The sequence below is a fragment of the Bufo bufo genome, chromosome 6 (genome assembly GCF_905171765.1).
Source record: "Bufo bufo chromosome 6, aBufBuf1.1, whole genome shotgun sequence".
Lineage (NCBI taxonomy): Eukaryota > Metazoa > Chordata > Amphibia > Anura > Bufonidae > Bufo > Bufo bufo.
This window is the reverse complement of record NC_053394.1, coordinates 67,210,554-67,227,354: the sequence shown is the minus strand read 5'-3', so window position 1 is coordinate 67,227,354 and position 16,801 is coordinate 67,210,554. Positions and strand designations below refer to the sequence as shown.

General features: G+C 42.2%; 1 protein-coding gene across 1 annotated transcript in view; it reads left to right on the top strand.

Annotated features, from left to right (window-relative positions):
* The window catches only part of LOC121003770 (solute carrier family 2, facilitated glucose transporter member 9-like), a 115,291-nt gene extending 100,457 nt beyond the window's left edge, over positions 1-14,834 (top strand). Inside the window, exons 11-12 of the mRNA XM_040435656.1 lie at positions 6,131-6,258; positions 14,395-14,834. Of these exons, the coding sequence (XP_040291590.1) occupies positions 6,131-6,258; positions 14,395-14,631 (365 nt within the window). The 3' untranslated portion in view covers positions 14,632-14,834. The remainder of the gene's footprint in view (positions 1-6,130; positions 6,259-14,394) is intronic.
* Positions 14,835-16,801: the final 1,967 nt, after the last annotated feature.

Here is a 16,801-nt window from a genome sequence, read left to right as displayed (position 1 = left end):
CTGCCCACACCACGCCCAATTTTTTTAGACCTGACAATCTGTGCCTGAAATACGCCTAATATAGACATATTTCTGGTTAGTAAATGACCCCTAAGTTCTTTTTCTCTCTTACTGGCTGTAGGAGAAACAGTAACTTTCACAGAGATCAGGTAGCCTTTGGATCCTGAGGCCTAAGGAGAAGGAGCACATGGACTTGCTTCCTCCCTTCTCACACACTTATTTAGATCCTCCCCCTCTAGGACTAACCCACTTCTGCCAAGAGGGGAGGAACAGGGTGGGTAACCCTGTCCCTGTCAACCATACCAGGTCATTCTGGGTGAATATAACATTACATCACATAAAACAACCAAATATTCAAATAGGAGCTCACTCGCACAAAATATGGAGTCCCAAATATAGTCCTGATCAAAAGTTTAAGAGCACTTGAAAAATGGCAAAAAATCATATTTTTTTTGGAGTTTGCCATCACAACGTGTGACTGCCTGACAGAAAATGACAATGAATCCACATCTTTGCACAGATTTGGCCTTTTAAAGGCATGTGGTCCTAAACTTTTGATCAGCTGAAAAACAGCCTGTTTCAGTTTATTCGTTGTTTTCATTAAATTGAATGCTCAAAAAATGTTTTCTCACTCCCATTTCTTCTTGTTGCATGTTGAAGCTCTACTTGGAACCTTAAGATCCAGCCATGCTAAATATGATTTTTTGCCATTTTTCAAGTGGTCTTAAACTTTTGATCAGGACTGTATATCAAGTGCTACAACCAGGCTCCTGTACCCCAGAGCCAATATTAGGAATAAATGACAATAAGAAAAATGGTTGGCACTCATGGTATACTAAATCTGGAAATATATATATATATATATATATATATATATATATATATATATATATATATATTTTTTTTTTTTATTAAAATGTATTATTTTAAACTTATATATTTAATAATAAATATTGCCAGATTTAATATAGCTTGAGGGCTAACCATTTTTGCTATTTATCATTTATTAAATCACATTACATTACAAACCATTTGCAGAGGCCCCCTGTACTAGGCTACTGCACAGTCAACTTCCACAACTTATTTAGCATACCTAGAAGAGTGAGGATCCCACAGCAGAGATGAAAATAGGCCCTCATTATGGTATTGGGCTTTGCCCTCTCATCAACTCTTGAGTTCGTTCTTTACGATGCAATTCTGAAGACAGTTGTCCTGCACAGCTTCTCAACACCGCTTAGCAAATTCTATGGAACCAACCAAAGCTGAGCCCCTCTAACTAAGGGCTCCCTAACAGCCGCATGCTTCGCTTCTATGGTAAGTTTACACTTGCAAGTAACCAACCGGCAAAGGAGAAGAGCAGGCCCCACCTGCGAGGACTTATATTTTAGTTTAACAAGCTAGATTGTATATTTAGAAGAAAAAGACACAAATGCAATAGCACTCTGCAACCAGCATTCTGCCCTGCCTCTATGCTGGATGAGGCATTGGTGTACATTTTGGCCAAAGCGTAATAAGCCACTCACCACGTCAAGGTCGCCTCTATGGAGTGGTCCCTAACACTAGTTCCTACCTGTTTATGGGCCATGACAGCCACACAAAGTCCAGGGAATGCAGGTGCAGCATGCACGCCAAGCACACTCTGCTTTTAACCCCGTCCGGTGCCATTACAGCTTTCATCGGATCCAGGGATGCAAGTACCAACATGCATGCTGAGCCCACTATATACTTCTCCTGGAGCCAAATGGCTACTGGTAGGTGCTATATAAGCAGACTCAGTTTTATACTGACTTTAAAACCAGCCTCCAGGACAGATTGACTGGTCAGGTGTGCATGACTGCATGGAGATCGCCACGCCTCCAATATATACTACAATGAAAATCCCCCACATTTTTTCTTTGTAGATTGTATATTTGCTGTTCTGTTTGTCAGTGAACAAGAGGGGAGGTCACTAGAATGAAATGGCAATGGTGCCAAGAAATCTGTATGCAACATTCATGTGCTGCATTCTGTTTGGCTTTCTCCTGAGGTCACATAACTATTATGTGTTGACCCTGCAGCCTGCAATAAAAGAGCAGACCAACAGAAGACTTGTGTTTTACTGATCTATGGAGGAAAGTGTGGGGGGCGGGGGGGAGTCATATTGGTCCCACAGATCAGACATTGACCTATCCATATATTAGTGATATGGCATCAATGACTCTCTTGACTCTGAGACAATCCCTTTGAGCCCCAGAACATAGCTGTCTGTCTTCCATGAATACCCAATGATATTTATAGAAATCAAAGATGTTTTTTGCCAACAATTATATTCCATAGAAAATGGTGCACAACCGAACTTACTGTAGTTGCACAAGAAGTCTTCCTAAAACTCCCTACTTTATGGGGAACAAAACCATCAAACATATATTAACTTTGATGGGCAGTCAAATCATGGACAGCCACCCCCTGGAAAAATCTTACATTGTTTGATATAAAAAATACTCATCAACTTTTTCCTGGCGTGGCAATTTTCCGTTTTTGTTTTTTTGCTCCCTGCTTCCCAGAGCCATACCTTTTTTTTATTTTTTATTTTTCTGTTCACATAGCCATATGAGGGCTTGTTTTTTTGTGAAACAAATTGTACTTTCTAATGCCACCATTTAATATTGCCTAGGATGTAGTGGGAAGTGGGGAAAAAAATCCAAATGGGGTGGAATTGGGGAAAACTTTTCAATTTTTTATTTTTTTAAGGGTCAGTGCAAATGCAGTGATACCACTCTTGAGTTTTAAGACTGAAAATACATGAAAACGTTTAAAAATATATATTTTCTATTGCCATATTCTGACCCCATAACTTTTTTTTGTTTATAGTTTTTTCTGCAGAGATGTGTGGGGGCTCATTTTTTTTGCAGGATGATCTGTAGTTTTTTGTAATAGCATTTTGGGGCATGTATGACTTTTTGATCACTTTGTATTCACTTTTCTGGAGAGATGGTGATGAAAAAAATGCAAATCGACCATTTTTTTTTCTATTACGTCATTCACTAAATGGGATAACTTTTTTATATTTTAATAGTACGGGCATTTTCGCACGCAGTAATTCCGATGTTTTTTTTTATTGTTTATTTTTATTTTGGGGAACGAGGGTGATTTGAATTTTTTATTTCTTTTATATTTTTTAAAACTTATTACCTCATTACTGCCAATCGCAGACATTAGCTGCGTGCATAAAGTGATTTGGGTCTGCCCTTGGCACATTTAAAGGGGTTATCCCATGACTTACTGTATGTAAAAAAAAAAATAAAAAAAAAATAGGGCAGCACGGTGGCTCAGTGGTTAGCACTGGTGCCTTGCAGTGCTGGGGTCCTAGGTTCAAATCCGACCAAGGACAACATCTGCATGGAGTTTGCATGTTCTCCCCGTGTTTGCGTGGGTTTCCTCCCACGCTCCAAAGAGAGGCCATCTCAGTGAGCAGGGAAAAAAGTAAGAAAAAGAACACACAGCAGGTGGTGCTACACAGCTACATTTTATTGAATAACTCAGTGGCTATACAAATTTTTTTTATTACATGCCATTACAAATGTATTCAGATCCAGGTGCTGATTTTAAAACTGTAGAATATTTATTTGTGGGACAACCCCTTTGCTCACTTAAATTATTTTTAATAAATATTTTTCTCCAGAATAAAGCAATGGATGTGTAAGTGAAAGGTAACCTTACATTAAGCTGAGCCATTTTGCCTGATTTATAATGAATATGCTGGTGACATACTCCCTTTAAGGGTACATGCTCTTGGCAGTGCAGTTTATATGAATTTTCCACATGATTTTTGTGCAGTTTTCCTTGCTTTTTTGCATGTGTTACTTGCGGATTTTGTCCAGGATTTGCCACAATCTCACACTTTGCAAAGCAACTCATGAAATCTGCTCTGAAAAGCTGCTAATAAAATTGTAATTCAAATCGAAATGAAATTTTAAAATGACATTTTAATTTCCTTTTTTTTTTTCTGCAAAGATTTTAGTAATCCTTACAATATTCACTTGTTTCTCCTGGAAAGCTAAAAGCTGAGGGTGTCTGCCCTCTCCTGGCCAAGACGGAGGCCAATAGAAACAAAAAAACGCCTTCTCGGAATGCTATATGTAGTCATCGTGTGAATAACTTTTGAATCTGTCTGTTTATTTCAGTTAAATTTAATTAATATATTTCTTTAAATGTTGTATACTGATAATCAGTCTTCTTGTATCTATCCTCTAATAATTCTAGGATTGCAGACTGAGAATGACAGGGCTTATACTGTAGCAAATTCTAAAGTGACCCTCTAGCCGTGATTAAAGTCTGCCTGATTTTTGGACAGATTATTTGGAACAAACATTAGTAAGAACGCTCGTTCCCAATAATTGGCCTGTGTGAAGGTGCCACAGATCTCCGATGAGTAAGAAAAGCACTCCTTCATCAGGTGGAATGATTTTCCAGGCAGACTTCTAACTCATTGGGGAGGAGAATATGCTGTGTGAATAGTGATCTGCTAACCAGACATATCGAGTCTGTACAACGATGAGTGATGGCGACATTTGTCCTCAGACTGTGGAGGTGATCACTACATGTAAATGCAACTCCTACCTCCACTGACGATCAGGCAAATACTGTAGGCTAATTTCAGACCAGCGAGTTCAATTCGAGAAACACACCGTCTAAACGTGATTTCCCTGACTTCTGCTCCTCTGACAGGATCGCAAAGCATTATGATTTTTAATCCACTTTGTCCCTGAGAGTCCTGGAATCTACAGAATTACACTGACATAATTCTGTGCAATCCTGTCAGAGGAGCGGAGGTCGGAACGGGAAATCACTCTTACACATGCAACATGTTTCTTGCATTTAACTCTCTAGTCTGAGTCTGGCCTTATCAGGAAGAAATGGTCCCTTCCTGATTATTACCTGCTCGGTTGGGACATGTAAATGCATCTTAAAAGGGTTGTCCCATCCTGGACATTGTTGGCCTGTTGCTAGGATATGCCCCCAAAGTCTGATAAGTGTGGGTCTCACCTCTGGGATCTGCAGCTATCCTTAGAATGGAGCCTGCAAAGTGACGGAGGGCGCACCGCGCATGCGCGGCCACTCTTCATTCATTTCTGTGGGAGTGCCCAATTTTTTCGGATGTCCCATTGAAATGAATAGGAAGCTCACCGCACGAGCGCTGCCACTGCTCCATTCACCTCTATGGGGCTTACAGGACCTGCACCTATTAGACACTGGGGACGTATCCTAGCGATATGTCCCCAATGTCCAAGAAGGGACAACCCCTTTTAAGGTGCATTTACATGTGCCAACATGGCTAGAAGAAAAGCTGCCCATACAAAAAGTTATCCAAATCCTTTGTTTGGTGGGGCCAAACAACTAATGTGTATAACGGTATTTCGACTTTCCACTATAATGGCAGATATCGGGAGATAAACGGGTTGTTCTTCTTGGATTTTATCATGTCCGATCCTTCACTGCCAGAGGTGTCTGGTAGCGACTTGTTTCCCTCTCTCGAGACCGCATGTACAAATGAGTTTTTAGGCCTCGCTTACATCTCCGTCCAGGAGATCTGGCTGCCTGATCCGGGACAAATGCCGGCTGCATGCAATGTTTTTTTTTTGTCCAGTCGAAACCTGGGATTTATTCCTGAAGGCTGGATCACCACCAGGCCTGATTAGTCAATAGGGATCCGGCGGTAAAGTAGGGAATTCGGCAATGCTAGATCCTGTGCAGGAAGAGCCTGCTGGACCTTCTTAATGGAGATGTGAACGAGGCCTTAGCTCAAAGATATTTAAAGTACCAGTATATTGGCAGCTAAAGGGTCTGGTTAAAAAAAAACCCTCATAGGTAGTCTAAGATTGGTGCCACCATTTCTTGGCCCACAGCAGTGGTGCTATTTTTTTGTGGTGCGTACAGATCACGGACCCATTCAAGTTAAATGGGTCTCGATCCATCCCGGCCGCCCCACAGACGTTGCCCGTGCATTGGGGACCGCAAATTGCGGTCCCCAATGCACGGAACAGCCGCACAACGGCCGTGTGCATGAGGCCTAACACGTTGGGGACTTTTATGATTCAGTGCGTTTTGTGCATTGGCTGATAAATATCTGAATTTCTATGCTTTATTTCAGCTGGACTTCCATTTATAATAACGGGAGAACTTTTCATGCAGTCACATCGCCCCGCAGCCTACACTGTAGGAGGAACACTCAACTGGCTATCCAACTTTACAGTTGGTTTTATGTTCCCTTTTCTGCAGGTAATTAATACATAAATATGCTTTTTCTGTATGAGACTTATCGTTATGCCGAGTGTACGTGAGCTGTGAGGTAAAAGATCAGGTCTACCACAAGCTCATCTGACCAACATTCTTGTTGGAGGAAAAAGCCATAGATTCTGAATATGGTGCCACCTTTTAAATGTTATTTTAATATAGCCCAGCAGGAAAAACAACTTAATTTTGAAATTTACTTTCCATTACAAAAATTATTTTTACTTCATTATAATGGCACCCCCTGTTGTTTAATCTGTATAGTAATGTGCACGCCCACCTCCTAAGGCACATGCTCAGTTCTATCTTTCAACTATCACCAGCTGTGACAGTTTCAGCAGAAAGGACATGCCCCCTGAGCTGCCAGCCTGAAGAGAATCTAGCAGAGCAATGAATGGGGAAATCTCTGGACCCATGTGAGGTACAGGGGTGATTCTAGTTTTATCACAAACAGATTGTCTATTCTGGGGAGTACATAGAAATCATTGGCCCCATACCAAGAATCTGAATTGGGTCCTCATGCCTCATTCATAGCCTCTCTTTTGCTCTGTGAACTGTGCTTGCTGCTGCATGTAATACAGTATGCCATCAGGGCTGGACTAGGAATACAAAACAGCCTTGGCACACATCCCACCAGCCACATCATACTGCATAGAAAACTGGTGCACATTGCAGAGGTGAATTTTGCTTTACTTGGTCATGCCCCTATGTAAACCATCAATACAAGAAAGGAAATGAAAGCGAAACAAGTGGAAAATGCCTAATCACATGGAGAGACATTATTTACCCTCCCCGACAGCAACACATACTATGATAAAGCTCAAACAACATTCTAGCAGAGAATATCTCCCCAACAGCACCAAATAAATACCACCATGAAGAACAAAATACCCAGCATTATTGTCCCTGACAACCCCTCCCCCACTGGCAGCAGCACTGTCCCCATTTAAATGTGTTTGCAAGTTCTGCAAGTCCCAGAGGGAGAGAGTCTTCTGGTAGAAGGTAGAATTGAGTGGGTGAAAGAAGTTGTGATGTCACAGGTCACGTTGTCGACTGTCGGCTAGTAAGAGGTATAATAGATGCACTGTGTGCAGATATAATATGTATGAGCAGTGTACTCATATGCGAGGTATAAGGTATAAATTACACCTCGTACCTCACATATCAGTACACTGCTGTATATACTATATATCTGTACACTGCATTTGCCACATGCCACCCCCCAGGGCTGATCGTGTCCCAGATCTATAGGAATGCTGAGTGGTATGGTGCGCCCCTAATAGTCTCTGTGTGTGTGTGTCACAGTGCTACTACCTGGATACCATCGCTCCCCAGGGTTAGGCTCTGAAGGAATAAAGGGGATGGGTAATGGTGGAAAATAGGTTGAATCCAGACTTTGATAAAGTTCAACAGCTTCACTTGCATCAACTTGAATCCAGACAATATTCAAGCTTTCTCTTGGTTCCAGCAGGGTTTGGCATAAACTGGCAGGCAAACTTGAATACCCTGCTTTCTCTCTCTGCTGTGCTAAACTCGCCTTCAGTCTAGTAGCTGGACTTTCGGTCTGTTCCCTATCTGTGGGGTGCTTTTTTGGCTTTTGACCCCCTCGTAATACCCTGTCGGTAAATCTGAAAGGAGTCTGGGTGCTACTGAGACTTCTGCTGCAAGAGGTGGAACTTTCTCCTTGCTGCTATATATTTAATGTCTTCTCTCCTTCACTATTGAGTCTAAACTGGAAAAAAACTAGAACTGAAACCCCTCCCTTTGGTAGGAAACAAGACTAGCCCACTTCTGACCAAAGGGGTAGGATTCATAAGGTGGCGACCTTTATCTCTACCTAGCTTCCAGGCCAGATACCTCCCCCCCCCCCCCCCTCTTGTGTTTGGTGTGGTGTTCCCTCCCACACCTCGTCGTGACAGCGGTTAGCAGTTAAAGACAGCAGCAGGGTGTAGAAATGGTAATACTGCTCTAGCTCTGGGGTATAACACATCTATATACCTCATATATCCCCTAGTATATATCTGTACAAACTACAGTACATCTATTATACTGGGGGAAACTGAGCCCTGCTTCAGTCCAGCAGATAGCAGAAGGTTAAACAGTCCAGACTCCAGAGTGGGGAATTTCCTGGTTTGAGAGTCCCTGATCTGACTCCATATATCGATGTGTCCATATATGGAGTCAGTGTTATGAACATAAAAGGGGTATTCCCAAGCATGGTCATTGTGCTTGGGGACACCCTGTGTATATACAGTATTTTTTGCCCCATAAGACGCATTTTTTCCCTCCAAAAGTGGGGGAAAATGCCCCTGTGTCTTATGGGGCGAATGCTGCCATTTTTACTCTGCTAACACTGATACATCGCCGGCCGCGATGCTGCACAGCACGGCCTGCGATGTATCGGTGGGGAGGGGCTGGAGGCCGGCAACTGCTGTAGGAATCGCCTGGTGCAGTTACTGTCCTCTATTACACCGTGCCCCGCTCATAGCAGTATTCATATGTAAAGTGTAGGCATGGGAACTTTGTTAAAGTATTGCAATCCTCTGCAGCAGTATTGCAATCCACTGTAGTACTCACTATAAAACTACCATAGCAGGCAAGCTGGTGGGTCACTCACTTCGTCACGCGCATGCTCCTCCCACTTTATTAATGAAGCAGGCGGAGCAGGTGCGTGACGAAGTGAGTGGCGTTACACTGCCGGTCAGCCTGCCTGTTCGGATAGTTTCATAGTGAGTATTACAGTGGATTGCGATACTGCAGAGGATTGCAATACTTTAACAAAGCTCCCATGCCTACACTTTACATATGAATACTGCTGTGAGCGGGGCCCGGTGTAATACAGTACAATGACTGCATCGGGCCCTGCCGAGATTCCAACACCAGTTGCCGGCCTCCACCCCCTGTATTGGGGGTCACTATTTTCACAGGGACACTGTTATGGGGGGGGGGGGGGGGATCTGTGGATGACACATATATATATATATAGCATCCTATGCTATATATGTGTCATCCACAGATCCCCCCCATAACAGTGTCATCCACAGATCCCCCCCCATAACCGTGTCATCCACAGATCCCCCCCCATAACAGTGTCATCCACAGATCCCCCCCCATAACAGTGTCATCCACAGATCCCCCCCCCATAACAGTGTCATCCACAGATCCCCCCCCATAACAGTGTCATCCACAGATCCCCCCCCATAACAGTGTCATCCACAGATCCCCCCCCATAACAGTGTCATCCACAGATCCCCCCCCCATAACAGTGTCATCCACAGATCCCCCCCCATAACAGTCATCCACAGATCCCCCCCCCATAAAAGTGTGTCATCCACAGATCCCCCCCCATAACAATGTCATCCACAGATCCCCCCCATAACAGTGTCATCCACAGACCACCATTAGTTCAAAACCCACCAAAAGCACACCTTTTGGTTCAAATTTTTTTTTTCTTATTTTCCTCCTCAAAAATCTAAGTGCGTCTTATGGGCAGGTGTGTCTTATAGGGTGAAAAATATGGTAAATATAATTTAGACTCTATTTGAAATATTTCTGTGGGGATTCGAACTCGCAACAATCAACATTAAAGGCAAGATCTTAACCACTGGGCTATAGAGCTCAATGCTAAGTCATTGCTGAAAAACTTCATAGAAGTTTCTCTTGTATAACACAAGAGAAACTTCTATGAGGATTTTCAGCAAAAACATAGCATTGAGCTATATAGCCCAGTGGTTAAGGTTCTTGCTTTTAATGTAGAAGGTTGTGAGTTTGAATCCCCTACAGAAACATTTTAAAAATAGAAGCTAAATAAAACTTTAATACACAGGGTGTCCCCAACAGTTAAAGGTTGATTTTATTGAGAAAAAAAAAAAAGGAGCAAAACGTAAAATATGATCAAATAACACCGTATTAACCCACACCAACCTTTTTAACTTGTGTAACCAGAATTTTTTGTTGGGAAAGGTAGCAACCCTAACAGCACCCCTGGTCAAGACTTGTATATGCCCACTCACTGCAGCAAGCTAAGCCTCATCAGGACTCGCTTCATAAAAAATTATTCTTTTCATCGCAATATTCTGACCCTCATAACGTTTTATGCGGGCCGATCTGTCGTTTTTGGCAATACCATTTTGGGTTGTGTATGACTTGATCACTTTTTATTCAATTTTCTTGGGAGATAAAGTGATGAAAGAAACGCGAATCGGACTTTTTTGAAAAAAATTTCTGTTACGCCATTCACCATATTGGCTAACTTTTGAAAATAAAAATGTTTTATAGTATGCGCGTTTTCGCATGCGGCGATGCCAATAATGCCTTTTTTTTTTTTTATATTTTGGGGAATGGAGGTGATTTAAATTTTTAAGTTTCTAAATTATTATTATTATTAATAATAATAATAATAATATTATTATTTTATTTTTTTTATAATCATCGGCTGTAAATTGCTCCATTATTCTGTATATAAATCACTATCACAGTTCAGTGCTGCCATCTAGTGGCCTGAACTGGGATATACTAATAATGAGCCTGGAAACCTAGCACAGGCTGCGGCTCCTTTTTAGAACAGGGTGTTTTTCCCCGATCTCCGCTGGTGGAAAGCGCGCCTCAAGGGGAATCCCACGCTTCTGGTTTTTAATACTTTTAATACTCTCAGATGCCGTGAGTGAGGAGAACTTATTGCTGTGAAGGGAGGGGGGATGTGGCGTATTCTGGGGCCATTAGGGTGATGTGAGGAGCTTTATGGGGTGTAAATCTGTGAGGGAGGGCCAGAATCGACAGAATGTAACTGTGTTGTTAGTACATTATTACAAGATTTGGGGCACTACTTTTGATTTTGTCCAGGGCCACATCTGGTCTAAAACCGGCCCTGTACTGATGTGAGAGGTGCGAGGTATAATGCAGTGTGTACAGGTACATAGTATATACAGCAGTGTGCAAATGTGAGGGGTAAGAGGTGTAATAGATGCAGTGTGTACAGATATATAGTATTTACAGCAGTAGACTGATATCTGAGAGGTACGAAGTATAATAGATGCAGTGTGTAGACATATATTAGGTAAGTTATACATTATGGTCACTCTGTGAGGTACATGAGGTATCAAGGGTTGTTGTCGGTAGTACTATATATTAGTGAAATATGAGGTACTAAGTTATAATGTGTAATGTGGTACTTTTTGAGGTAGAAGAATGAGGTACTACTTCTGAGTAGGAATCATGAGGCAAATGAAGAGAAAAGGGGAGGGCCTCCTCTTACCAGTCCATTCTAGACTCATTGTGCAGTTCTTCTCCATGCTGTTGTGGGTTGAAGGACCTGTGATGATGTAATCACAGGTCCTGGCAGATGCACCTTTTATAACCTGGGTACTACACCATTCTCTGTCATCACAGGTCCTTTAGCTTTCTGTCCTGATGATAGTGACTCTGTACTGGAGTGAGATGTGAGCCCTTATTCAATGGTAATTAGGGGGTGGGGCCTTTCATCTACTGTGGGCCCTCTTCCCCACGGGCCCCATAGCAGCTGTGTGGTCTGCCTCCATTGGAGGTACGCCACTGGTCATGTACTATATGGTGTCTGGTTTTCATTTTTCACATGGGACAACCCCTTTTAAGCTTAGTAGATCAATCACTATTTCTTTTTTTTATATGCCATCGCATCTGTGAACTATTGCAACTGTATTGATAAATCTCCAACTTATCAAGGAATTCACATTTACAAACACTGATCACAAGCAAGCATAAAATTCAAACTATTTGCCTAATATTGCGTAGATCCAAGGTTTGCCAGCAGATCATTGCCCAAAACATCTCACTGGCTCCGCCAGCTTGTCTTCCTCTCAAAGTGCATCTTCATGACCTCTCATACAGCAAAACTCCTATTGCTGTAGATGTTTTTAAGACCATGTTTGACCTATTGACCTCAATTTTAAAGAGGTTGTTCGAGTAAAATTGTTGACCTATTCTAAGGATAGGTCATCATTATCTGATCCTTTGGAGTCCAACACCCAGCAACCTGATGATCAGCTTTTTGAAAAACCATGGCACTCCAGTGAGCGCATTGGCCTCCTCCGCAGCTTATCCGTCCTTTGGATGGTGCCTCTGCTTGGTATTGCAGCTTAACCCCATTCACTTGAATGGGACTGAGCTGCGCCTAGGCCATGTGAGCGATGAATGCAATGTCACTGGCCTAGGAAGAGACCGCAGTGCTCTGTGGAGCGCCAAGACCTTTTCAAACAGGTGATCGTGGGGGTATCGGGAGTCTGACTCCCACAAACAAGATAGTTATGAAGACCTAGCCTGAGGATGGGTCATCAGTATTAAAAACTCAGACAACTGGTTTAATGACTACTGCACTAAAAGCTGCCTGTTTGTCCTGTATTACAGTTTATATCTCATCATCTGGCAGTATGACTACATCATTTGGTTATAGAGCTTGCAAAAAAAAAAAAAGAAGTAAAAGGAAATAAAAATTTTATTTTTATTTTTTGTAAAAAGTTTTTGGGTTCCCTAACCCTTGGCAATAAGTTGTTGTCAATGGAAGAAGCTGCACCAAGCCATATAAGTTAATGGCGTACCATTCCTATACTGGGTCCACCAGAATAGGACCTGCTCTTTAACTGTTAGGCATAAAAGGGGGTCTCTGGAGAAGGACCCTTCTATGATGTTTATATGAGCTAAAGGCCATATGTACAGGGATTGTCCTTGTATGGCAACCTCTTAAAAGGTCCAGAGTTAGGGAAAAAAAGGTGTCATTTGTTTTCCCTAAGTAAATACAACACAACTTCTGTCTCTGGGTCATGTCTGGTATGGGGTTAAGCTGCAATCCCAGACATTACCTTCCTTGGCCATTTTTGTCCATAGGATGTGTCTTCTGTGGCAGTTCAATGTATTTATTGCAGGCATCCTCAAACTGCGGCCCTCCAGCTGTTGCAAATATACAACTCCTAGCATGCCCAAACAGCCTACAGGTATCGGCCTACAGCACGGCATTGTGGGAGTTGTAGTTTTACAACAGCTGGAGGGCCGCAGTTTGAGGATGCCTGATTTATTGGAATGCAGATGAGATTAGACAATAGTGGAGATTGTACCCGAGAACTCCTTTTAACTCCTTCTTTTACTGTGTGAAGATTTAAGATTTCACCCTGAAGTGTATATATACAGTACAGACCAAAAGTTTGGACACACCTTCTCATTCAAAGAGTTTTCTTTATTTTCATGACTATGAAGACATAAAAACTATGAATTAACACATGTGGAATTATATACATAACAAACAAGTGTGAAACAACTGAAAATATGTCATATTCTAGGTTCTTCAAAGTAGCCACCTTTTTGCTTTGATTACTTCTTTGCACACTCTAGGCATTCTCTTGATGAGCTTCAAGAGGTAGTCCCCTGAAATGGTCTTCCAACAGTCTTGAAGGAGTTCCCAGAGATGCTTAGCACTTGTTGGCCCTTTTGCCTTCACTCTGCTGTCCAGCTCACCCCAAACCATCTCAATTGGGTTCAGGTCCGGTGACTGTGGAGGCCAGGTCATCTGGCGCAGCACCCAATCACTCTCCTTCATGGTCAAATAGCCCTTACTTTCAAAGTTTTTCCAATTTTTCGGCTGACTGACTGACCTTCATTTCTTTAAGTAATGATGGCCACTCGTTTTTCTTTACTTAGCTGCTTTTTTTCTTGCCATAATACAAATTCTAACAGTCTATTCAGTAGGACTATCAGCTGTATATCCACTTGACTTCTCCTCAACGCAACTGATGGTCCCAACCCCATTTATAAGGCAAGAAATCCCACTTATTAAACCTGACAGGGCACACCTGTGAAGTGAAAACCATTTCAGGGGACTACCTCTTGAAGCTCATCAAGAGAATGCCAAGAGTGTGCAAAGCAGTAATCAAAGCAAAAGGTGGCTACTTTGAAGAACCTAGAATATGACATATTTTCAGTTGTTTAACACAGTTTGTTATGTATATAATTCCACATGTGTTAATTTATAGTTTTGATGCCTTTAGTGTGAATCTACAATTTTCATAGTCATGAAAATAAAGAAAACTCTTTGAATGAGAAGGTGTCCAAACTTTTGGTCTGTACTGTATACTAATCAGATTGTCATTTTCCTTGCAGGAGTCCGCAGGAGCATTCTGTTACTTGGTGTTTTGTGGGGTTTGTCTATTTGTAGCCATCTACGTTTACTTTGTCATTCCGGAGACTAAGAATAAAACCTTTTTGGAAATTAGTGAAATGTTTTCCTCAGGAAATTCCTTGTCTGAGCCAGTAATACCTGCTGATAATGTGAAACTGCGAAAACTGAATGGGTATGGAACAATGGAGAACAGTTCACTGGAAATCTCTCTGCCTTGAAAAGAACTAGAAAGGACTTTATCGAGAGGAAGATCCACAGTCTGTGAAACAGCAGGGCCCTTGGAGGAAGGATGTACTGAATTCTTACTGTTTTCAGTCCAAAGCCAAAGGACACATTTGGGCATTTATCTCCATACATGTGGATAATAAGTGTTAAAATTAATAAATACAATTATTTCTTAAAAAACTTAAATAAATCTCATGATGACCTCCTACGGTGACCATTTTTATTTCCTTTATAGTGTAATAATAAAAATTTCTTCTATTTGAAGAATTCATTCAAAAATGTTCTAGTATAGTTGGTGGAGATTAATTAGAAGAATCAGTTTTGACTTGCAAAATTTTGAATAGTTGGACATTTTTTGGACCAGCATCCAAGGGCACAATACGGTACCGAATGTACAGCATACATAAAGTTCCACCACAAAAAGAGTAATAAGATTGTGAAGCAAAAAAATTATAGAAAGAAATCCCTTGGAAAAAAATATCAGTGGTCCACACTTTTAGCATAACCATGTAGTGTGCCTTATGTGCACTGCATATGTATGGTCAACATACCCTTTGCTTTTCAATCATGCTCAATTGTGTTCAAGACTGGGGCATTAGGGGGCCAGGGTAATACCTGGAAGTATTGGTCATGCTCTTCCAACCAATGTTGGACATTTCTAGCCATCTAAGATGTCACATTGTCTTGCTGGAAGATCTTATCCACCCCGGGGAAGATAATCGGCATGTATGGGTGTACGTGATCTGCAAGGATTGGTTCATATCTAATTCGGTTAAGAGTGTCTTCCACATGGATGGATGGATGAATGTAGAGAATGCCACAAAAACATTCCGCAGACCAGAGCTTGTGTTCTTCCAGCAATGTTTGTAGAGTGCTTGTTCTCTGATGTTTCTTGCCTGACATGTCAACATCCATCCAGTCAATGAAGCAGAAAAAGTGACTCATTGCAGAAGGCAATCCCAGCTAAGGTCCAATTCCAATACTGCAGTGAAAATTAAAGCCTTTTCTGCCGATGCAACTTTGTGAGCAGATGTGTAGTGACCATCCGCATGCTTTGGAGCCCTATACGCAGTAGGGATTGGTGAACTGTTGTGTTAGACACACGTTTGGTAGACTCATGGTTCATTCTTGCGGTGAGCTTCTCCACTGTAGCATGTCTGTCTGCCCTCATGCATCTTCGTAGCAGAAGTGCACCTCTCACATCAATAGCACATGGTGCTCCCAGTTCCCTTGTCGCTTATTTGCAATGGTGCCATTTGTCCACTCATGATATACTTTCACCACAGCAGGATGGGAACAATTCACAAACTGCACAGTTTTAGTAATACTGCTATCCTTGGCCCGAATAATGATCTCATTTTGGAACTCTAATAAATTGCCCCTTTTACCCAAGACAGCAACAAGGGATGTGTGAGCAGCCAGCCTATCGTACACCTATACTGTGTACCCACCAAGCCAGCTCACGACACGTGACTTCCTTTATTAGTTACACGCTGCCAACCTCGGAAGTGGTCATAACTAGAGATTTTGCGGTGAACTTTGCGTGTTCGCGATTTGCCGAACATATGGCGATGTTCGCATGTGCCATATTCTTTTGCATTGCGCCAAACTTTGACCCATGACACATCCACTAGGTGGGACAGGACAGCCAATTGAGACATTTCAGCACATGGACACACCCTCACCCTATAACAGAACCCGATCTGGTAGCCATTTTACATGGTGTGTTTTGCCAGTGTAGGGAGAGGTTGCTTTGTGGAGCAGTGACAGAATGTTAGAGTCCATTCACACGTCCGTAGTGTATTGCGGATCCGCAATACACCCGGCCGACACCCCCATAGAACTGCCTATACTTGTCCGACAATTGCGGACAAGAATAGAACATGTTCTATTTTTTTTCAGTAGCCACGGACCGGAAGATCGGGGCCGTGCTCCGGAAATTCTGATGCGGAGAGCACACTGTGTGCTGTCTGCATCTCTTCCGGCCCTGTAGAGAATGAATGGGTCCGGATTCGTTCCGCAACATTGCGGAACTGATCCGGACACATTCTACGGACGTGTGAATGGACCATTAGGGACACCAAACACTAGCTAATAGGGCCACAAAAGTCCTTTTAAGGACTGGTATAGGTGTGCTATCGATAGGTGTAATATACTGAGGGG